General features: G+C 40.1%; 1 protein-coding gene across 4 annotated transcripts in view; it reads left to right on the plus strand.

Annotated features, from left to right (window-relative positions):
* GRIA4 (glutamate ionotropic receptor AMPA type subunit 4) overlaps nt 1-24,248 on the plus strand; it is a 285,499-nt gene that overhangs the window by 75,020 nt on the left and 186,231 nt on the right. For all 4 annotated transcript variants that reach the window (XM_024206590.2, XM_024206586.2, XM_024206587.2 and 1 more), the window contains exon 3: nt 23,702-23,941. In XM_024206590.2, coding sequence (XP_024062358.1) covers nt 23,702-23,941 — 240 coding nt within the window. The remainder of the gene's footprint in view (nt 1-23,701; nt 23,942-24,248) is intronic.

A 24,248-nucleotide genomic window follows, 5' to 3' on the forward strand; every position in this document is an offset into this window, starting at 1 on the left:
GAAGTCTTTTCAGAATATATTCAGTATTATGTCAATATACTAGATATTTTCTAACGTTCAAGACTATTAAGTAATTTTGATCTAATCTATGTCACTGAAGTACAGGATGCAAATCACTGTGGCATCTAGGTGCTAATGATACTGGCCCATGCTAAAAATGTTAAGTAAGACCTTATATTTCTAGGACAGTAATACATAACATGATATTTGAAATCAGAATTGGCTTGAGGCCACCAGTAACTATTGTGCTTTAATGGGCACAGAAATATGTGTAGTGAAGTCTGTGTGTGTGTGTGTGTGTGTGTGTATACTCAGTGAAAGAGAGTGCCTAATCTTGCAGTTTATGCAGGCAACATTTCTGTTGACATTAGTGAGAATTTTGCCTGAGTAAAGATTGCAACATAGGGGCTCAGAATAAGCAAAGTGAGGGTCAGAAGAAAAAAGGGTTAAAAATTGGAAATCACATATCTGAGTATTTCTTACTAGAATAATTTCATATTGTGTGGAAATTGAAATCTTTTTTGCTTGTTTAATAGCTATGTAGCTACAGTGGTCATTCTGTGTGCCGATAAACAACACTAATCCATTATGCTAAGGACAGTCAGTTTGATTCTGCAGAGCACTGCAGAGAAAAAGCAACACATATAGCAGCGTGGCTGCACTTGTACATTTTGCCTGATGGATTTGGTTTGGATGCACATTATCACAATCACGTTTTATCCACCAGCTCTTCAGTTTTATTCATGATATGTTGGGCTTTTTAATAACAAGAAGAATATCTCAGAATTATGAATTAATATATGTAAATTAAGACCATAAAACATTTTAAAGATACATGAACATTAACAGGATTTGAAATTGGAGGTAGCTTGAGGCCACTGTTATAACTAACAGGCCATTTAAAAATTATTAGCATCAGGCCCAGTGGACCAGTAGTAAAGTACAGCTGCATTTGCCGTACAAAATCTAAGCTAGCGGCCTCTAGACCTTGAGTTTTACTCCAGTGATCACAGCTGTGAGCTATGCTGAACTAATTCAGCTTTTTTCTCCTGCACATGCCAGCATAAAAACGACTAGCCTTACATAATGCCTGAGGCAAAATTTACAATATTTTGTTATTTGTAAAGCAGTCTTTACAGCAAAATAATTTTAAGCAGTTCTGAGTGTATCAGAAATGATGTGTTCGTACATTATTTACACCGGGCTGTTAAATGTTTTATTTATTAAATCAAAGCACTTTTTGCAGACAAAGATTGAGATAGAAAGAGAAATATGTATAGTGCATACAGTTCACTTTTATGATTGCTTTATTGAAGAGAGGAAAGGATTTTGATGTTATAAAAAAGTAGAGGTTTAATTTGAGTGAATAACATGCTACTCGAGCAGTGAAGAGAATATTAGATAAGATGAAGATCATTAAAAGCATCCCAGATAACTACAGTATAGTGCAGTATTTCATGATAAGAAACTTCATTTCAATCTGCCTCAGTTACCCCAGCCCTCACAATAGACCCTTATTTGGACCATTCATGGAAGGCAGCAGAGGTGCTAGCCAACCAATCACAGCTCTTCTCTTATCTTTGCCCTCTCTTAAAAAAAAAAAATTACCACCAACAAAGTTCTCAGCGCTCTGTGGGTCCCAAATAGAGACACACCCTTTCAAGGTGCCTTTCAATATAAGGCCCCAATCCCGTAAAAAGTTACTTGTGTAAAGTTCCCTAAGCAGGTGTTCCTTTAATGTCAGTTATCTTACTCACATGAGTAAAGTTTATATAAATGAATATGTTTGCAGGATCCAGGCCTAAAATCTTGACCAAAAGCAAACAAGATGTGCTGGGAAATCCAGAGGCAGGAATTAATATAATATGCATTTGCAATCTTAAAACAGGCAAGAAAAGAGATAGCAGGTAGGAAGAAGTGGAGCAGCAAATGTACAGCTGTGTAGGCAAATATTAGGTATGTACATTTTTCCAAGTAACTCCTCAAGCAAGTCAGTGTCACTTAACTCGTTTTGAATAACTTCTATTTTGTTGTTGTTTCATTTTACAAGTTACTGTTTTCATGAACTCACAACTGGTGAGTGTCACAGAAGAAGCGATGCAAGCAGCACATTGTCCCAGGGGCCAGCAAGGAACTGTACCATCTGCCTAGCCATGTGGTAGCAGAGAATGATGAAGGGATAGTTTCTGGGGCAACAGTTTATTGTTTATATGAAGGGCTTGGTTTATGACTTTGTGCTAACATGTTGCATTTTCATTTTTTCTGTAATGGTTGACATTTTGCAGTCACAGTTCTATGTCAAGGTGCTTTCCCACCTTATTGTATTTCAAATATGCAACTTCCAATGGTGTGAATGAGCATAGCTCCGAGAGAGGTACATTCTAAACCAGTGGTGGGCAACCTGCAGTCCATCAGGATAAGCTGGGCTACGAGACATTTTGCGGACATTGACCGTCCGCAGGCACGGCCCCCCGCAGCTCCCAGTGGCCTCGGTTTGCCGTTCCTGGCCAATGGGTGCTGCAGGAAACCCACCACCGTTCTAAACCATTTCAGACTATCAGAGTGGTGTGTTTGTCTGCCAATCTGGTTGATTGGGAAATGGGGAAATTTGAATATTCCAGGACAAGAAATTATGTTCTCTACCGTACTCATCTGGACCATGTGTATTTATTATTTCTATTGTGGTGACACTTAAGAGCCCCAGTCATGGACCAGGACCCCCTTGTGCTAGGTGCTGTACAAACACTGAGCAAAAAGATTCCCCAGAGAGCTTACAGTCTAATTATGTCTCACGAATCAATGTTTTGTGCATGGCTGGGTATGTTTATGATTATGACAACATAATAGCATATTCTCTGCCTGTGGCACAAGCAATTTGATTAGTTTTAAGAGAGAGCTGGACAAATCTGAGTGCAATTTTCTGACGGGGTTATTTGTAATGTTAGGAGGCAGGGCTCAACAACCTAAGGGCTCACTTCCTGTTTGTCATATGTTTCTAAAAGCTCCTGTTTCAGGGATTCAGCTGGTTACCTGCCAGGGTCAGGAAGGGATTTCATATACACACCTCCTATGTATTCTGGGTGGGTTTTTCTTAATCTCCTTCTGAAGCATCAGGGATGGCCATGGCTGGAGATGGAATGTTGGCCAGGGAGGGCCAGGGCCCTCCAATGACACCGGGCATGCTCTCTCTCAGGTGTTTGGCTGGCTGGTTCTTGCTCCCATGCTCAGCGTCTCACTGATTGCTATGTGTTGGGTCATGAAGGAATTTTCTTCCAGGTCACACTGGCAGTGCCCTTGTGGATTTTTGCCTTCCTCGGCAGCATCTCAATCCTTTCCCTGCCATTCTTGGGCATTGGTGTACCTTGGCCCACCTATTCTCTGCCTGTGGCGCATAATAGTCTATTCTCCTGTTGGCTGTAATATTTTGGTCTAGTTTTGGTTTTTGGATTCAGTGTGTGGGTGCTGTGTCCTGTGACATACAGGAGGTCAGATGATCTGGTGGTCCCTTCTGACCTAAAACTCTAACTCTAACTTTCCCATCCACACTGGTCAGACTTTCAACAGCACCTACATTTCAAAGTTGTCCTTTGCTTTTGTGTTGTGATGCATTCAAGTAATAGTTACGTCTTAGTCAAAATTTCAAACTTGATTTATTTTTAAAGAACCAAAAATAAAAATACATCTGAGCTAACGCCTATCCAGTTTTGCAATGGAAATTTGTCTGTGTTTGAAATAAACCCGTTAGGTGTCCAGTACCAGTTGGACTCATGGTAGCTTGAGGTAGGTGGAAAATGAAGGAAAAAATTATTTAAAGAGTTATTCTTAATCCTCATTTCGAAGGGAGGGGACTCCTGAAAGGGCATGCTCCACACAGGTTCTTTGACTCTGAAACCTGCACCCCAAGTCAGTGAATTAGAGCCTGAAGTCATTAACTTTGTGGGCACGCTGCACAAATTCTTTCCCCTCAGTCTTTTGAAAAGCAAGCGGATTGAGGGTTAGTGGCAGTGGAAGAGGATGGTCGTTATTCTACTTTGGGTGTAAGCTGTCTTCACTCTGACTCATCTTGGTTGGGTAGTTCATTTGTTATGCATTCTGAATTGCATTTCTATTTGTAATGTTTAATTACCGTGTGGGACCTAGAGCTATGGAGAGAGGTCTTATGTAGAAAAAGAAAAAACAAATGATTATTTTCCCCAGGTATGAAGATACGGTTTGGTGACAAAAAGGGAAACCAGTCAGAGGTACAGCTCCAGTATGGCATGCTGATAATTTCATTTTAGTATCTCGAGGCTGTCTTATGCTTGGTTCCCATTGGCACAATTGTGGGAGGCTCTGCTACCTTAAAGAACAGAGAACCAATCTAAAGGCACAGGTGGGGGGGGGGTAGGAGGGAAATGATAGCACAGACCTTAAGCCCTTGTCTTTTGGTCCTCCACAAAGTGCAATTCCCTGATGTTGTTTTGACATGATGTGTCCATAGTAAGTGGAGTCTACATGTCTGAAGATTCCCTTAGCTGTGATCATTGCATTATCTTGGGAAAATAGACAAGCTGCAAAATGTGGGGGAAAAGTCAGTGAAGCTAGATCATTGGAACAACTGAGTCTACAGAATGGAACAATAATTCAACATAGTGGAAAGAAAGAAAATATCTGAGTGATGTCTAAACTAACTAAAACCCAGGAGAAAAAAAAAAGTATCCTAGTGAACTAAGGCCTGGAAAAACAGGACAGACCCAGACATTTAGATATGCTTTTCTTCCATTAAATAAAGACTAAACAAGCCATCTACACTCAAGGGAGGACTTGAGTTCTAAATAAAATTATTTTAAAAACCCAAGACGCTGGAGGATTCCTGCCAAATGGGCCAGTAACTGGTCATAAAGATACTTATACTGATACTTGGAATAAATACTTTTATAGTTCAACTTCAAGACTCTTTACAAACACTAACACCTCTGTGAGGTAGTTAAGCATTATAATCTCTGATTTACAGGTGGGAAACAGAGAAGCTAAGTGACTTGTCCATAGCTAGAGGAAATTGATGTGAGAGCTAGGATAAGAATTTAGTAATCACTGGCTCTCAACCTTGTACTTAAACAATTCGTCTCTCTAACAATACTATTTTCAACTTTACTCTGGTCATGTCTAACATAAGGAAAGGAACTCTAAAAGCAAAGAAAACAATGAGGTCACACACGTATTATGATGGAATTGCACAAATATAACTGGGAGCATAGTTTAGCTTTATTACTGGTGGTGATGTACAAGAAGGAAAGAATCCATCTTAATGCTAAGATTCCAAGTTTGCAGCGCCAGCTGTAAAAATAAACAACCTGCCCCCCATATTTTTGCTAGATAAAATTTGGGATGCAAATAGTTGACACAAAAAGCATGGAATGCTGCAATGCTGTTATTAGTGTCACTTTTCAGAATACAGTCACACTTTATAAATTAACAACAGACAAGTAAAATACAACATATCATTACACTCCAACTAGCACATATTTTTTTTTTAAATAACTCTGATCAGTGATAACTGCAACCTTTCAATAAGTTTTACTGTGTAGGAGCTCTGAACAATTTTATGTATGACTTTTTTGACGTTTTCTCAAATGAGTCCTCCAAATCATGCAATAAACACAATGACTGAACTAGCACGACCTAATTAGAAAACATTGGGCCAAACTGAGCAGTTTTTATTCAGCCCTTCCTCAGGAAAAATTCCCTGGCTGAAATCCTGGCCCCAGCCAAGTCAAGGGGAGTTTTGCCATTGAAGTCAGCTGAGCCAAGATTTCACACCCTGATTTCAATGGGACCCTTTCCTCAGTAAGGAAGTCTGCAGGATTTGATTATTTGCAAGTTATTTATCCAAGCCACTGAATATAGTAGGTAAAAAAAGTATCGTCACTACTGGCATTGGTCAAATTTCATAGTTTTCTAGAAGTCCTGAAGTCTCCTCTCTCCCATGAACTACTTTTCTGCCAAGAAGCGCCATGCATGCATCCATCCTTTGGCAGTTGTGTAAAGTTATAGGTTACCCAGTGAGGTTAAAAATAGGAGTCTGGAATAGTGATGTTCCTGTGTGCCGATGGTTTTTTTTACATACATTATTAAAGCTGAAAGCATTTCGCTCCTTTCACCATTGTGGCCCCGCATTTTGTGTCATTCATCTTGTACCATGATTCTTTTATTTGTAATTTGGAACACAGATAACTGGGTTGGTAATTGGGGCAAGGACCATCTTTTTGTTCTTTGTACATCACCTAGCGCAGTGGGATCCTTGGCTATGACTTGGGCTTCTAGGTGCTACTACAAGACAAATAATTAAGAATATACTTAAGAAAATCATTTGCACATAGGAACATTTTCCACTTCATGTGTTTTGACCCCTGAAATTCCCTGTTGCTTTTAGAATACTTGTGGTGGGTTTTGTACCTCATCAACCCCTTAAGTCGGGGGGGGGGGTGAGAGGTAACCCCGCCTCTCTATAGCAGTTTTTACCACACCCCCGGCAGTCAGTACAGTGTGGCCCAATGGCCAGGGTCCGTATACTGCCTCTCCCCGAGTGGGGTAATGCAGCCTAGCGGCCGGAGTCCATGCAAAGTACCCCTAGGGCTGTGCGGCCCAATGTCCTGAGTCTGCCTAATTCCCCCTCCTTTAGTGGGATAGTGCGGCCTAGCAGCCGGAGTCCATGCAATGTGCCCCTAGGACAGTGCAGCCCAATGGCTGGAGTCCGCCTAATTCCCCCTCTCTTAGTGTGATAGCGCCACCTAGCAGCTGGAGTCCATGCTGCCCCCTTTGGAGGCAAAACAGGTGATCAGGTAACTGGGGGCCATCAAAAGGGGCAGCGGCCCTTGGTAGGGGGGCCTGGGACCTCCCAACTCCACCGGGCCCCGACCCAGGGCCCTGCCAGTGGCGGAGCAGTCCCCCACAGGGTCAGCAGGGAATCCTCACGAAACACACTGACCTCATCATGGTGGGAGGTAGCACTCCCCTACCTTCCCTGGGTCACTTCCTACTGGTTCTCTGGCAGCAGTAGTCCATATCCCATGGTCCTGCCATGTGGGCAGGGGACTGGACTCGATGACCTCTCAAGGTCCCTTCCAGTCCTAGAATCTATGAATCTATGAATCATATGGCATCGGGATCTCCAGGTTCCCCAGCACCAGACCTGATAGCTGCAGGCCTCTGGTCCAGGTTTCTGGCTCTTCAGCTTCAGGATCTCCAGGCTCCTCAGCACCCAACACTCCCTGGGATTCTGATAGCAAGAGGCCTTTGGTCCAGGTTCCTGGCTCTTCAGCCCTATTAGGTAAGGGCTGTAGCGGCTCCTGGGCAAGAGCCTCTGCTGAGCGTCCTTCCTCCTCAGCAGCCAGCCCTGACTGAGCAGCTCTGCAGGCTTTTATACCTGACTTCCAGTTGGAGCATGCCCAGCAGAGCCTCAGGGGCGGGGCTTCCTCTGCTAGGAGGGAAGGATTAACCCCCTCAGTACCAGTACGGGGCCGATCCACCCCGTCACAATACTCTTGATTTTGGGGTTTATTCACAACAGCCCTATGTCCTTTTATTTCCAGCAGCTGCTTTGGTCTCCCAATTAAAATAATAGAACAGGATGCAGTAGGAAGAAAAAGAGTTCTGCTTTTATATCTTGTTGGGTACAGTAATATTTTTCTCTTCAGGTCAAGAATCCTTCCCCACCACTGTTTTCTTCTCTCCTCACTAGCCTAATTCTTTCACAGCTACAATGTCATCATATAGTTTTGTGACATCATAATTAATTGCCGCGGAGGAGAAATTAGACTCCAAACTCTTTCAGTCATTTAATTAGATACATTTCTTGCAAGTCAGCAATCATGGGAAAGGAAATGCAGAAAAAGTACTTGACATTTAAATGTCAGTTTAATCAAATTATACAGTTTTCTAAAATGTGATCAGGTGTAACTGGCTGTAAATTTAAATTGTTTAAATTATTTGATAAATTTGATAATGCCTAACATTACTTAGTCCTGCCATCAGTGCAGGGGACTGGACTATATGACCTCTCAAGGTCCCTTCCAGTTCTATGATTTTATATAAGATTGGAGTGTTTTAATGTGCTTTTCTAACCTACATTGTCTGGAGGATGGCAGTTGACTTTACTGGTCTTTCAACAGGGATCCATTGATCCATTCCTCATTAACAAGAACAGATTTCTTTTAGCATTTTTGTTTTTCAAAACAAAAGCAAAGGAACATCTCTATTTTTACCACTGAAAATAGAAAACTTTTCCCCAAATTCTGTTCTGCCTGCCTACGCTGAATGAGATTAAGAATAAGATGTTACTGTAAAATCAAAATATTTTCATTGACATTAGATTGGGTTCTAAATACCTGTGAATCTTATACAATTTAAAAAGAAGTAAATCATGTTAGAATCCTAGAATCATAGAATATCAGGGTTGAAAAGGGACCGCAGGAGGTCATCTAGTCCAACCCCCTGTTCAAAGCAGGACTAATCCCCAACTAAATCATCCCAGCCAGGACTTTGTCAAGCCTGACCTTAAAAACCTCTAAGGAAGGAGATTCCATCACCTCCCTAGGTAACCCATTCCAGTGCTTCACCACCCTCCTAGTGAAAAAGTTTTTCCTAATACTTAAATCTAAACCTCCCCCGCTGCAACTTGAAACCATTACTCCTTGTTCTGTCATCTGCTACCACTGAGAACAGTCTAGATCCATCCTCTTTGGAACCCCCCTTCAGGTAGTTGAAAGCAGCTATCAAATCCCCCCTCATTCTTCTCTTCTGCAGACTAAACAATCCTAGTTCCCTCAGCCTCTCCTCATAAGTCATGTGCTCCCTAATCATTTTTGTTGCCCTCCACTGGACTCTTTCCAATTTTTCCACATCCTTCTTGTAGTGTGGGGCCCAAAACTGGGCACAGTACTCCAGATGAGGCCTAACCAATGTCGAATAGAGGGGAAAGATCACGTCCCTCGATCAGCTGGCAATGCCTCTGCTTATACAGCCCAAAATGCTGTTAGCCTTTTTGGCAACAGGGGCACTCTGTTGACTCATATCCAGCTTCTCGTCCACTGTAACCCCTAAGTCCTTCTCTGCAGAACTGCTGCCTAGCCATTCGGTCCCTAGTCTGTAGCAGTGCATGGGATTCTTCCGTCCTAAGTGCAGGACTCTGCACTTGTCCATGTTGAACCTCAGCAGATTTCCTATGGCCCAATCCTCCAATTTGTCTAGGTCCCTCTGTATCCTATCCCTACCCTCCAGCGTATCTACCACTCCTCCCAGTTTAGTGTCATCTGCAAACTTGCTGAGGGTGCAGTCCACACTATCCTCCAGATCATTAATGAAGATATTGAACAAAACCAGCCCCAGGACCGACCCTTGGGGCACTCCGCTTGATACCGGCTGCCAGCTAGACATGAAGCCATTGATCACTACCTGTTGAGCCCAACGATCTAGCCATCTTTCTGTCCACCTTATAGTCCATTAATCCAGCCCATACTTCTTTAACATGCCAGCAAGAATACTGTGGGAGACCATATCAAAAGCTTTGCTAAAGTCAAGGAATAACACGTCCACTGCTTTCCCCTCATCCACAGAGCCAGTTATCTCATCATAGAAGGCAATTAGGTTAGTCAGGCATGACTTGCCCTTGGTGAATCCATGCTGACTGTTCCTGATCACTTTCCTCTCCTCTAAGTGCTTCAGAATTGATTCCTTGAGGACCTGCTCCATGATTTTTCCAGGGACTGAGGTGAGGCTGACAGGCCTGTAGTTCCCTGGATCCTCCTCCTTCCCTTTTTTAAAAATGGGCTCTACATTAGCCTTTTCCCAGTCATCCGGGACCTCTCCCGATCACCATGAGTTTTCAAAGATAATGGCCAATGGCTCCGCAATCACTTCCGCCAACTCCTTTAGCACCCTCGAATGCAGCGCATCCAGCCCCATGGACTTGTGCTCGTCCAGCTTTTCTAAATAGTCCTGAAGCACTTCTTTCTCCACAGAGGGCTGGTCACCTCCTCCCCATGCTGTGCTGCCCAGTGCAGAAGTCTGGGAGCTGACCTTGTTCATGAAGACAGAGGCAAAGAAAGCATTGAGTACATGAGCTTTTTCCACATCCTCTGTCACTGTCTTGATATTGTGACATGGAAATTCACAGATTATATTAAATTGGCAGGAACTGTAAATACCAGTGAGTTCAGAGGAATATTAAAAAGGGACCAAGAGAAATTAAAAACTTGATTAGAAAAGAACAATGTGATTCAGCTTGGAAAACTGCAAGTTCCAAATGTTTGCTGGGAGGGAGAAAGCTGGAGAGCAGTAACGCTGAAAAAATGTAGAGGTGATAATGGACAGCGAATTAAACATGAATTTGCCGGGACATGTAGCAGAGAAAACAAAAGTGCAATTTTAGTGTTCATGTACATAGGCATCACGGGACAAGGTGAAATTAGTGTCTCTGTATACAGTACCTGGAATATTGTTTTCAGATCTTGTCTCAGAGAGACACTTACAAATTGCAGGGAGTTCAGATAAGAGCCACAAAAATGTTTAGGGGGCTGCAATATATTGAGTGAAGCTAAAAGATGAAGGCCCTCATCCAGCAAAACCGTTAAACTAGGGCTGTCAATTAATCGCTGTTAACGCATGTGATTAACTCAAAAAAATTAATCACGATTTAAAAAATTAATTGCAATTAATCTCAGTTTTAATCGCACTGTTAAACAATAGTATACCAATTGAAAGTTATTAAATATTTTGTATGATTTCTCTACATTTTCATATATATAATGTACTCTGTGTTGTAATTGAAATCAGTGTATATTATTTTTGATTACAAATATTTGCGCTGTAAAAATGATAAACAATTGGGGGGAGGGATAGCTCAGTGGTTTGAGCATTGGCCTGCTAAACCCAGGGTTGTGAGTTCAATCCTTGAGGGGGCCACTTAAGGATCTAGGGCAAAAATCAGTACTTGGTCCTGCTAGTGAAGGCAGGGGGCTGGACTCAATGACCTTTCAAGGTCCCTTCCAGTTCTAGGAGATGGGATATCTCAATTTATATTTATAAAAGAAATACAGTTTTTCAATTCACCTAATAAAAGTATTGTAGTGCAATCTCTTTGTCATGAAAGTGCAACTTACAAATGTAGATTTTATTTTGTTACATAATCGCACTCAAAAACAAAACAATGTAAAACGTCAGAGCGTACAAGTCCACTCAGTCCTACATCTTGTTCAGCCAATCGCTAAGACAAACACATTTGTTTACATTTACAGGAGATAATGCTGCCCTCTTTTTCTGGTGACATTGTAAATAAGGTGAGAACAGGCATTTGAATGGCACTTTTGTAGCCGACATTTCAAGGTATTTACGTGCCAGATATGCTAAATGTTCATATGCCCCTTTATGCTTCGGCCACCATTCTAGAAGACATGCTTCCAAGCTGATGATGCTCGTTAATTAAATTTGTGACTGAACTCATTTGGGGAGAATTGTATTTCCCCTGTTCTGTTTTACCAGCATTTTGCCATATATTTCATGTTATAACAGTCTCGAATGATGACCCATCACATGTTGTTCATTTTAAGAACACTTTCACTGCAGATTTAACAAAATGCTAAGAAGGTACCAAGGTGAGATTTCTAAAGATAGCTACAACACTCGACCCAAGGTTTAAGAATCTGAAGTGCCTTCCAGAATCTGAGAGGTGTGGATCATGCTTTCAGAAGTCTTAAAAGAGCAACACTCCGATGCAGAAACTACAGAACCTGAACCACCAAAAAAGAAAATCAACCTTCTGCTGGTAGAATCTGATTCAGATGATGAAAATGAACATGCATTGGTCTGCACTGGTTTGGATTGTTATTGAACGGAACCTGTCGTCGTCATGGACGTATGTCCGCTGGAATGGTGGTTGAAGCATGAAGGGACATATCAATCTTTATCACATCTGGCACATAAATATCTTATGACACCGCCTACAATGGTGCCATGAGAACGCCTGTTCTCACTTTCAGGTGACATTGTAAACAAGAAGCAGGCAGCATTATCTGTTGCAAATGTAAACAAACTTGTTTGTCTGAGCGATTGGCTGAACAAGAAGTAGGACTGAGTGGACTTGCAGGTTCTAAAATTTTACATTGTTTTATTTTTGAATGTAGTTTTTCTGTACATAATTCTACATTTGTAAGTTCAACTTTCATGATAAAGAGATTCCACTACAATACTTATATGAGGTGAATTGAAAAATACTATTTCTTTTGGGGTTTTTTTTAGTGCAAATACTTGTAATCAAAAATAAATATAAAGTGAGCACTGTACACTTTGTATTCTGTGTTGTAATTGAAATAAATATATTTGAAAATGTAGAAAACATCCAAAAATATTTAAATAAATGATATTATATTATTGTTTAACAGGGTGATTAATCGTGCAATTTATCACAATTATTTTTTAAACGCGTGATTAATCACAATTAATTTTTAATAGCTTGATAGCCCTGTCTTAAACACATGCTTAACTTCAAGTACATGAGTGCTCCCTTTGAAATCCATCTCTGAATGAATCAGGTCCCAGCAGCCTACAAGTATTTGAACGTAAACACAAAGGAGCGAGGAAAGTTATACAGTGATATCAGTAGGGGTAATCAAGGGAATATAACTGAATAAGAATTTAGGCTGAATATTAGAGGAATCTTTCCAACAGCATGACCTATTACGCAGTGCAGTAGTGATTAAAGGAGAAAAGTGGTAGAAATTCCAGCTCTAGAAGACATTAACACTAGATTGGATGAAACAATAATGCACAGCAGAGAACAATCCTGCAGCTGAATGGTGTAAGTCTGTAAACCCGTGTGCAAACTCACCAGCTTGGGAAGGCAAAAATAAAATCCCAGCTACTGGTCAGTTGGTCCTCCTGCTCTCAAAAGTTTCACTAAATTTAGTAAGTTCCAGTCAATGGTCGTTTTGTCTGGCAGAAGAACTGCAGCATTCCCATAATCGTGACTCCCCAAATACAGAGAAATTGCTGGGGATTTTTTTTTAATTATAAGTAGTTTTTTCTTTGACTAAGAAAAGCCTGTGATTAAGTTGCTATGTTTAAAATGCTATTTTATGAGAATCAACTGCAGAGTTCATAAGCAGCCCTCCTACTTTAAATAGCACTGATGTTTTGAAAGCAGGGAAAAAAGTGAAAAGAGCCTATTTTCTCCCTTTTCAAGATAAAAGGAAACAGGAAAGCTGACTTTGTAGAGAATTGGCCCATTAAAGAATTACTTCTTAAAACAAAATACAGACTTCTCTTTGTTCTGTTTCATTAAAAAACGGGATGTGGAGGCAGATTTTATAAAAGCTTGCACTCTTTTTGTCAGAAGCAAATGCTGCAGAGAAATGCTGTTAATTTTTCTTGTTGTTGTTCCCTGAACTTTGAATATAGATTGAAGGAAATGACATGTCACACAATGAAATAGATCAGTTCTGAGAGCTAAGTCCAAGTTCTCATGACACCTAATACACATAAACCGTCAAACTAATTGCATCTCAAGATTTGTCCTGTGTTCATGGTGAACCTTGGTCATGCAGTTTTGATGCTTTTACTCAGCGTGGGAGTTGAGAGAGTACTCATCATTTTGTAAGAGTTCAGAGCACCACAGGTCCTAAATTAGCACTATACTTTTGGGATGAAATCTTGGCTCTATTGAAGTCAACAGGAGTTTTGCCATTGACTTCAGTGGGACCAGTATTTCACCTCTGGTCTGCAGTAAAATTTGTGTATGGTCTTTTATGCCTGTTTAGGTTCCAATGCTGCAAGTATTCACCACAGAGTTCTGAAGGACCTCAAATATGAAATTGCAAAACGACTAACTGTGGTGCATAACCTCTCACTTAAATCAGCCTCTGAACCAGAGGACTGGAGGGGCAGATAATGTAACACCATTTAAAAAAAAAAAAAAAACTTCAGAGGTGATCCTGGCAATTGCAGGCCAAAAAGTCTAACTTCAGTACTGGGCAAATTGGTTGAAATTATAGTAAAGAACAGAATTATCAGACACATAGATAAACACGGTATGTTGGGGAAGAGACAACACAGCTTTTGTAAAGGGAACCAATCTACTAGAATTCTCTGAAGGTGTCAACAACATGTGGACAAGGGTGATCCAGATGACATAGTGTACTTGGACTTTCAGAAATCCTTTTGACAAGGTCCCTCACCAAAGGCTGTTAAGCAAAGTAAGCAGTTATGGGATGAGAAGGAAGATCCTCTCATGGATCAGTGACTGCTTAAAATATTGGAAACAAAGGGTAGGAATAAATGGTCTGTTTTCACAGTGGATATAGGCTTAATAATGGGGTCCCCAGGGATCTGTATGGGACACGTGTACTGTTCAACATTCATAAATGATCTGGAAAAGGGGGTGAACAGTGACATGGCAAAATTTGCAGACAATACAAAATTACTCAAGATAGTTAAGTCCAAAGCTGACTGTGAAGACTTACAAGGGATCTCACAAAACTGGTGACTGGGTGACAAAATGGCAGATGAAATTCAATGTTGATAAATGCAAAGTAGTGCACATTGGAAAACATAATCCCAACTGTACATACAAATGATGATGGGATATAAATTAATTTTTACCACTCAAGAAAGAGATCTTGGAGTCACTGGGGATAGTTCTCTAAAAACATCCACTCAATATGCAACGGCTGTCAAAGAGCTAGCAATGTTAAGAACCATTAGGAAAAGGATAGATAATAACACACAAAATATCATAATGCCACTGTATAAATCCATGGTATACCCACACCTTGAATACTACACGCAGTTCTGGTCGCTCCATCTCCAAAAAAGATATCTTCAAATTGGAAAAGGTGCAGAGAAGGCTAACAAAAATGATTAAGGGTATGGAACAGTTTCCATACAAGGACAGAACAAAAACACTGGGGATGTTCAGATTAGAAAAGAGATGACTAAAAGGGTATATGTTAGAGGTCTATAAAATCAGAGATGGTGTGAGAAAGCGAATAGGGAAGTGTTATGTGAAGAGGTAAAGAGAAGAACCAGAGGTCACCTAATGAAATTAATAGGCAGCAGGTTTAAACAAACAAAAGGAAGTACTTCTTCACATAAAGCACAATCTGTGGAGCTTGTTGCCATGGGATGCTGTGAAGGCCAAAAGTATAACTAGGCTCAGAAAAGACTCAGAGAAGTTCATGGAAGATAGGTCCATCATTAACCAAGATGGTCATAGATACAACCCGATGTTCTGGGTGTTCCTAAAGCTCCAACTGCCTGAAACTAGGCCTGGACAACGGTGGATGGATCATTCAATAATTGACCTATTCTGTTCATTCCCTCTGAAGCATATGGCCACTGTCAGAAGATAGGATACTAGGCTAGCTGGAACATTGGTCTGAACCATTGTGGCCATTCTTAGGTTATAAAAAGATGCAAGTGGATCCTGAGCCCTGAAGGAGTCCCATTTTCTTCACTGGGGCTCTGGGTATGTCTCAGAGGGGGTTGATTTATTGTGTCTAGTCTGGATGCGATAAATCGACCCCCAAGCACTCTCCCGTCGACTCCTGTACTCCACTGCCATGAGAGGCACAGGCAGAGTCGGCGGGGGAGTGGCAGCAGTCAACTCACCACAGTGAAGACACCGCGGTGAGTAGAACTAAGTACGTCGACTTCAGCTACGTTATTCACGTAGCTGAAGTTGCGTAACTTAGATCGATTTCCCCCCTTTCCCTCCTCCTCCAGTGTAGACCAGGCCTCTGTGTGGACAGAAGAGTCCACCTCTGTTGTAACTTTCATTACAAACTCCATTGAATTAGAAAAGCCCTAAGGGTGAGGCCCCATGATCTAATATTTTGGTCAGTTTTCAAAAATTAGATTAGCCTCTGTACCATGTAAGATATGTTTTTAGTCATGCAGGATATGGCAGATATATGTTGCATGTTTGACTCTCTATGGGAGATCCCCTAACAGAACAAGCTTTTGCAGCATGAGCGAAAGGTGTAAGCACAGAACTGCAATGCAAGGGCCCAAAGATAATGGGTTATTTATTGCAGACAGAACTATAAAATACCAAAGAAAAAAATAAAATATTTGTTCAGCATTCAACAAATGTGAATTTCATGAGCAGAGTGGCTCTACCAAGTAGAGGAGCTGAAGCACATCTTAGAGAGAAAGTCGTTCTATCAAGTAATTTTAAAAATAGACTCAGTGGAAAATGTTTCCTTGTGTAAAAGTAGCTCCTTGAATTAAAATTATTTGCAGTTGTACATACAAAATGTTTCTGTTGGAAAGTGCTTTAAGGTTGATGCAATTTTCTTCACAGAAATTTCGGAAAATCTAACTTGCTTTCAATTCTTCAGCTGAAAATGTGAGTTGTCAGCACTTGTGATGGCCATTTGTGTCTTGTTGCCTCACCACAAAAAAAAACCTGCTACACGCAGCTGTAGGAGGGGAGAGACATCTGTCTGAGAGGAGCTTAACAGAAGGCCAGTTCCAAAGCCCATTGAATTCAGTGGAAAAATTCCCATTGATTTCAATGGACTGTGGATCATGTTCAGAATTTTCTCCAGTTTGTTCTGTAGTGAGGGAATGGATTTTGCTCCCTTACCAAAGATGAGCAGGGCTTCAGCCATCTGATCACATCAGTGTCTGCACAAGTGGGAAGGCCCCTCCTTTCCTGTTCCTAGATATCACCCAGTATAGACAATTTTAAATAAATTGTCTATATAATTTAGACAAAATACTATATTACAATGTTCAAATTGATTGTACAATTTTTTCCTGTTAAAATCTAATTTGCAGCTAATTCAATTTCCGTTTCTATTCAATAAACAATTAATGCATTGTACGTTTTAACTACTTCATGAATTGTCTTAATAGAAATAGTCTTTCAGAGATAATCCACAAGAATTAGCTGTGGACACTTAATAATTAAAATATGTAACACATTTGTTGTTTGCTTTGCAATATGTTCCCACATCTGCACTTATGTAAATAAAACTGAACTTTCCAAATTACCGTATGATCTAGCACACTAAACTGAGGGTTTCAGTGTTTCTAAGAGAGTATGTTTAAATGAGCTGGTAAGCCATTCATGGGGTGAAGTTATAGTTGCATAAGGTGTATTGCTCTGGGTTAAATGTAAAAGATATTCATGTGGATTTTTGAGGCCTAACATATTGGTGAAAAGAACTGTTGTCAATCCATATACTGATCTTTAAGTAGCACTTCCTAAGGATGCATTCCTGTAACACTTAAGCATATGTTTAACTTAATGTGCATGGATAGTGCTCTTGACCTGACAGGGACAATTGACGTGCCTAGTTAAATAAATGTTACAAAAAAGAACTAGATAAATTCATGGAGGATAGCTCCATCAATGGCTATTAGCCAGGATGGGAAGGAATGGTGTCCCTAGCCTCTGTTTGCCAGAAACTGGGAATGGGTGACAGGGGATGGATCACTTGATGATTACCTGTTCTGTTCATTCCCTCTGGGGCACCTGGCATTGGCCACTGTCGGAAGACAGGATACTGGGCTAGATGGACCTTTGATCTGACCCAGTATGGCCGTTCTTTTCTTCTAATGTTTAAGTGGGTGTAGGATCAGGGCTTTCACCATAGAATTATAAGGCATAGTCCACAAAATATTACATTAATGTTAAAAAAACATACGAAGAAGTAGGTTGTTTACCCACGAAAGCTTATGCCCAAATAAATATGTTAATCTTTAAGGTGCCACCGGACTCCCTGTTGTTTTTGTGGATAAAGACTAACAGACTATTAATTTATTAATAACAATAATAAATTTTATTAATAAATTATATTACAGTAGCAATACAGTTCCCAACTGAGATAGATGTCTCAGTTTGTTAAACACGTACAAACACATAGGAAAAAATTGAACCTACCCTAAACTATTTATAATCTAAATAGACAAGGCAGACAGAGAGTGGGAGATGAAACAGATGTGAAATGACTTGCTTCTGGTCACAAAGTAGGTCAGTGGCAGAGGTGGGAATAGAACCTAGCTCTGATTTCCAACCCAACACCTTATCCACTGAATGAAGTTACATTGTAGGAGGTGAAACTTCGATAGGTCAAATATTTGTTATTCAATTTACTTTTTTGGCAAAGGCATCTTCATTTAGCCTCTCCCTGCCCACATTTATCATTATCATTATTGTTTTACTGTATTATTATTATTTGTGTATTTAGTTGAGGTGGCACCCAAAAAGAGTTTTCCATGTTCAGAGGAAGATGCATGTCCTATCCTGGAGAATATATAATATAAAAGACAAGGACAAAGGGTGGAGAGAAGGAATTCAGCATAACAGCAAAATGTTCAGGATTATGATAGGCATACATTTTACCAAACACAATTAGTAAACCTGTAAATAAATTAAAAACATTAAATTCCCTTCTTCCATCCCCAATTTACCCATTTCACCTTTCTTCTTGAGCCGTTTCAGACCAGGGTACTCTCATCCACAAGGCAGTTCATAAGACATTAGATTAGTCCTCAAGAAGATGTAAGGGCTTCATCTACCCATTTTCTCTGACACCATTTTTCTCTATTATGTTCCTATCCATTTTATATCTATTTAATTGATGGAGGTCCCTCATTAGAGCAGTCTTAGTATAGTGGCTATTTGTTAAATATTAGATTGTAGCAATATATTTTAGGATTAGTTATCCTAAACCAGCCCACAGGCCAAGCATATTTTTGAAGTAATGTGCCAAATTCTTACGTGGTATAACTTTGAGGCAAATGGAGTTTAAACCAGGGATGAAATTAGCCCACTTAGCATATATTCTGTAGCTTCATTGTTCATATATCTGATACCAGAAGCAGAAATCATGTTCCAGAAGGATCCGTTCAATCGGGGTGAAGGAATATGATGACGAAAACAGAGAAGTTAGAAAAGAGAAAATGTATGTAGGGCTATCCTATGAAAAATAAACACAAATGTGTTCAGAAATTTTAATAGGGAGCTCTGCCGTATCAAGACAAAACAATTATAAAAATATTGTTTCAAAGAATGTCCTTTTTTCAAGTTAATGCTCCCATGTGTAGTTAGTGAACCATCCCATGAGTGGTTACTGAAAACCAGTTTCAGCCGATATAGAGGTCTTCCAACCCCAAGGGATCAGCCATTTAGCCAGGTCAATATATAACTCAGATCTTACCTATTAACATTATGATGTCAGTCCTTTAGTAACTAAAATCTAAAGATTTATTAATAAAAGAAAAGAAAAAGAGCATTAAAATGGTTAAGAAATCATATACATACAAGTGATTGCAAAGTCCATATATCAGGTTTGTAGCAGTGATGGAATAAACTGCTAGCTTGCAAAAATCTATTTATTTTTATTATTTGTATTGCATTAGCACCTAAAAACCCCAACTAAGACCGGGGGAGGGGAGTAGTGGGGGGAGATCACTGAGCTGGGCATTATACTTACACATTTGTCTGAGCTTGCAATTCTCCTTTCTGTTTACATGGGTTTTTCACTGGTGAAACTTTATTTTTTACACTCCATTTCTTTCAGTGGAGCTACTTCACATGTACACTAGGAGAATCAGGCCAAATACTATACAGCACTGAAAAAAAATATTTTCAGTGCTGTGGAAATTATTTCAAATACACACACACACACTGGGTTCTGGTGGCTTCTGAAACATAGAAGACAATGAAGGCCGCAAGAATGCTACTACCTAATTCCTGCATACTATTATAAGTATTTGATCTTTCAATGTCCATGTAAGAAACAAAGGTTTGTTTATATAGCACAGAAAAATACCTGAGTATATACTACAGAAAAATGGACTTGATGGTCTAATTGACTGTTCCCTTCTGTAACTTCTGTGGTTCTGGGATATATAACAATGTTAATGATTATGTATAAGTTACAGTACATTGTTGTTGTTTTTTCTTATAATGCAAGAGTAGGAAATTATTCACTTTGACTGTAATAAATTGCTAGTGAAGAACTATTATCCAGAGAAAGTAGCTGCATAGACTGTTTTCATAGAATCCTAGAAATGTAGGGTTGGAAGGGACCTCATAAGGTCATCAAGTCCAGCCCCCTGTGTTGAGGCAGGACCAAGTAAACCTAGTAGACCAAGTAAACACCATCATTGATAGTTGTTTGTTCAGCATGTTCTTAAAACCTCCAACGATGGGAATTCCACAACCTCCCTGGGAAACCTATTCCAGAATTTATTTCCCCTTATAGTTAGAACGTTTTTCTTAATATCTAACCTAAATCTCCCTTGCTGCAAATTTAGCCCATTGCTTCGTCCTACGTTCAGTGGACATGGAAAACAATTGATCAGCATTTTCTTTATAACAGCCCTTAACATATTGAAGACTGTTGTCAGGTCCTCCCTCAGTCTTCTTTTTTCAAGATTAAACATGTCCAGTGTGCTAACCTTTCCTCATAGGTCAGATTTTCTAAACCTTTTATTATTTTTGTTGCTCTCCAATTTGTCCACATCTTTCCTAAAGTGTGGTACCCAGAATTGGACACAATACTCAAGCTGAGGCCTCACAAGTACTGAGTAGATCAGGACAATTACCGCTCATGTTTTACATATTACACTCCTGTTAATACACCCAGAATGATATTAGCCTTTATCACAACTGCATCCCATTGCTGACTCATATTCAATTTGTGATGTACTGTAATCCTCAGATCCTCTTCAACAGTACTACCACCTAACTAATTTGTTGACCATTTTGTAGGTGTGCATTTGATTTTTCCTTCCTAAATTCAAAGAGTTTCACTTATGTTTGTTGAATTTCATCTTGTTAAATTCAAACCAGTTCTTTAATTTGTCATGATTGTTTTGAATTTTAATCCTGTCCTCCAAAGTGCTTGCAACTCCTCCCTGCTTGGTGTCATTTCCAAATTTTATGAGCATGCTATCCACTCTATTATCCAAGTCATTAATGAAAATACTGAATAGTATCCAACCCACCACTGACCCCATGGGATCTCACTAGATATGCCCTCCCAGTTTCACACAGAACCATTGATAACTACTCTATGAGTATGGTTTTTCAACCAGTTGTGCACCCATCTTATAGTAATTTCATCTAGACCTCATTTGCTTTTGAGAATATTATGTGAAACTCTGTCAAGAGCCTTACAAAAATCAATATATATCACATCTACTGCTTCTTCCAATCCAGTAGGCCAGTAATCCTGTCAAAGAAGAAAATTATGTTGGTTTATTATGATTTGTTCTTAACAAATCCATGCTGGCTATTCCTTAAAACCAACCTTATTATCCTCTAGGTGCTTACAAAATGATTGATTAATAATTTATTCCAGTATCTTTCCAGGAATCAAAGTTAGGCTGACTGATCTACAATTCCCCAAGCCCTCTTTGTTCCCCTTTTTTAAATATGTTTGCCCTTTTCCAGTTCTCTGGGACCTCACACATCATCCATAAGTTCTCAAAGATAATTGCTTAAAGTTTCAAGATTGCTTCAGCTAGTTCCTTATGCAACCTAGGAAGAATTTCACCAGGCCCTGCCAACTTAACTTATCTAAATATTCTTTAACCTGCTCTTTCCCTATTTTGGCTTGTGTTCCTTCCCCCTTGTTAATATTTAATTGTATTGAGTAACTGGTCAGCATTATCCTTTTCAGTGAAGACCGAAGCAAAATAGGCATCAAACACCACAGCCTTATTGATGTCATTAGTTATTATCTCTCCTTCCCCACTAAGTAGAAGGCATACACTGTTTGTCACCTGCCCCCTTTGAACCTAGCTTAAAGCCCTCCTCATTAGGTTGGTGAGTTGATGCGCAAAGTTCCTTTTCCCCTTCTTGTTCAGGTGGACACCATCTCTTCCCAGCAAACCACCTTCCTGTAACAACATCCCGTGGTCAAGGAAACCAAAATCCTCCTGTCATCTTGCACAGCCATGCATTCATCTCTAGGATGCACATATCCCTGCCTGGGTCTTTACCCTCAACCAGGAGGATGGACCAGAATTCAGGACTCCTGAATCCTTCAACTTTGTTCCCAGAGCCCTGTAGTAATTGCTGATCTACTGAGGGTCATATGTGGCAGTACCATTAGTGCCAACATGGAGAAGAAGCATGGGGTAGTGGTCAGAGTGATGGATGAGTCTGGGCAACCTTTCCTTAATATTTTAGATGCTGGCTCTAGGCATGCACTATGCCTCCCAGGACATCATGTCAGGTTGGCAGATGGATGTCTCTGTCCCTCTCAGAAGGAGTCCCCGACCACCAGCACCCTACACCTTCTCCTGTTAGGTGAGGTGGCTATGCGCCTCCCAGCCGTGGGTGCAGCTGGCTCCTTCTCCTCAGCCATTGAGATCTGCTCCTCACGTCCTGGTTGCCAGTACAGCATATCTGTTCTTGACCACACAGATGGGGGATTTGGGTGGGGTCAGAGCACTATCTACTGCCTGAGGTGGCTAGCAGCCACTCTATTCCTTGCAGAACAGCCACTCTATTCCTTCCACAGCAGCCAGTTCTCCTTCCTTCTCTGCTACTGCTGTAGTCAGCTAGCATCCTCCATCCAACAGAGGGGGCTATAGGTGCAGGCAGAGGAAGAATTAGCAGTGGTGGCAGGGCAACACACTGTTTTTCTTCCTTTGCGGGTTCTCCCTTGTTGAGTACCTGCAGATTAAGGAAAGGAAAGAACAACAACACACAACGCTAACTTCCTGCTTTCCTTCACTTGCAAACTCAGCTAGCTAACTCTCAGTGTCCCAGTTGCCTTTATCTCACCAGCCATGTCTCTTCATGTGCATGGATCATTAATGGCCTGATCCAAAGTCTGTTGACGTCAATGATAGTCTTTCAGTTGACTTCAATGGGCTGGGCTTTGGGCCCTAAGAGGGCTTATCAGCAAATCAGAATATGCATTGAACATCATTTGTCTTATCGTTCAGAGGTTGGCAGAGCATAGAGAGAGATGATTTGGGGCAAGAGTCTGATGTCCTTACTTATGCTGAGTTAATACCTTTTTCTAGAAGTGAACTAACAAGTCAATGGGAGCATTCATGGAGTAAGTTGCTAATCAGCATATGTAAGGATGAAGCTCTAATGTAGAGAACGGCTCAATTTATGGAAAAGGAGAATAAAAGTCTTAAATTGTTTCAATTCACAATGTTCAAGTTGCATTTTTGGTTACAATGAACTTCTGCTAACAGTGAAATTGATATGATGAAGGGGGAAAAAAGAGAGACTGCTGCAAAGCACAACCCTCCTTTTCCATTTAAAATAAAATAAATGCTCAGAGTTGCCAAAAGAATTGATATAAATCAGTGAAAAATATAGGTAGAATGGCATGTAGTTCGTAATAACAAACATATCATTCGCAACATAAGATACTGCAGATTGACTTTTCCTTTGAATGCAAAATGTTAATTTCTTATTTAATTCATACATGCTGTTTTAATTAGCACAAAAAGCCAGAGATAAATTATCATTTATAATCAAGTGCATCCAAAAGGTTTGGTGCTGTTTTGTTTCAAAAACAAATCTATATAAAAATTGAGGTTGCTTACCTAGATTTAAATAGATAAGACCAAATAAATAAGAATTTTCATATATAAATGCTGGAAAATTATAAATATATAATATATATAATGTGTTTGCTTAAAGGTTTTGTTACTAGTTGAAGTGTGTTTTGTTCTGTTGCAGTTTGCTCCCAGTACTCTAGAGGAGTTTTTGCCATTTTTGGACTGTATGATAAGAGATCAGTACATACCTTGACCTCATTCTGCAGCGCCTTGCACATCTCCCTCATCACGCCAAGTTTCCCCACAGAGGGTGAGAGCCAGTTTGTCCTGCAGCTGCGACCATCTTTACGGGGAGCTCTCCTAAGTTTGCTGGATCATTATGAATGGAACCGTTTTGTCTTCCTTTATGACACAGACAGGGGTAAGTAGCAAACCTTTCTCATCACTTTGGTTTGTTTGACTGTTGTGACATCTGTGCATCTTTATAGTGTGTTAAGCATTTTGAAAATAAAATAAAGTCCATTGAACTGAAATCATTTGAGTGGCTCTGCATCTAAAGGAAGAATTCCTCCATCTGTAAGTGTTGAGCACTAAATGTGTATATTATGTAATACACTGTACTGAGCCGTAGCTCTAAATTTAGAAGACAAAAAAGTTTTAAGTTATATTAATGTCCCACATACACAGACTGATAAAAAGAATTCAAAATTAAAGCTTCTTTTCTGTCT

Source organism: Terrapene carolina, unplaced genomic scaffold, assembly GCF_002925995.2.
Source record: "Terrapene carolina triunguis isolate 2854851 unplaced genomic scaffold, T_m_triunguis-2.0 Scaffold138, whole genome shotgun sequence".
NCBI classification, from domain to species: Eukaryota; Metazoa; Chordata; order Testudines; family Emydidae; genus Terrapene; species Terrapene triunguis.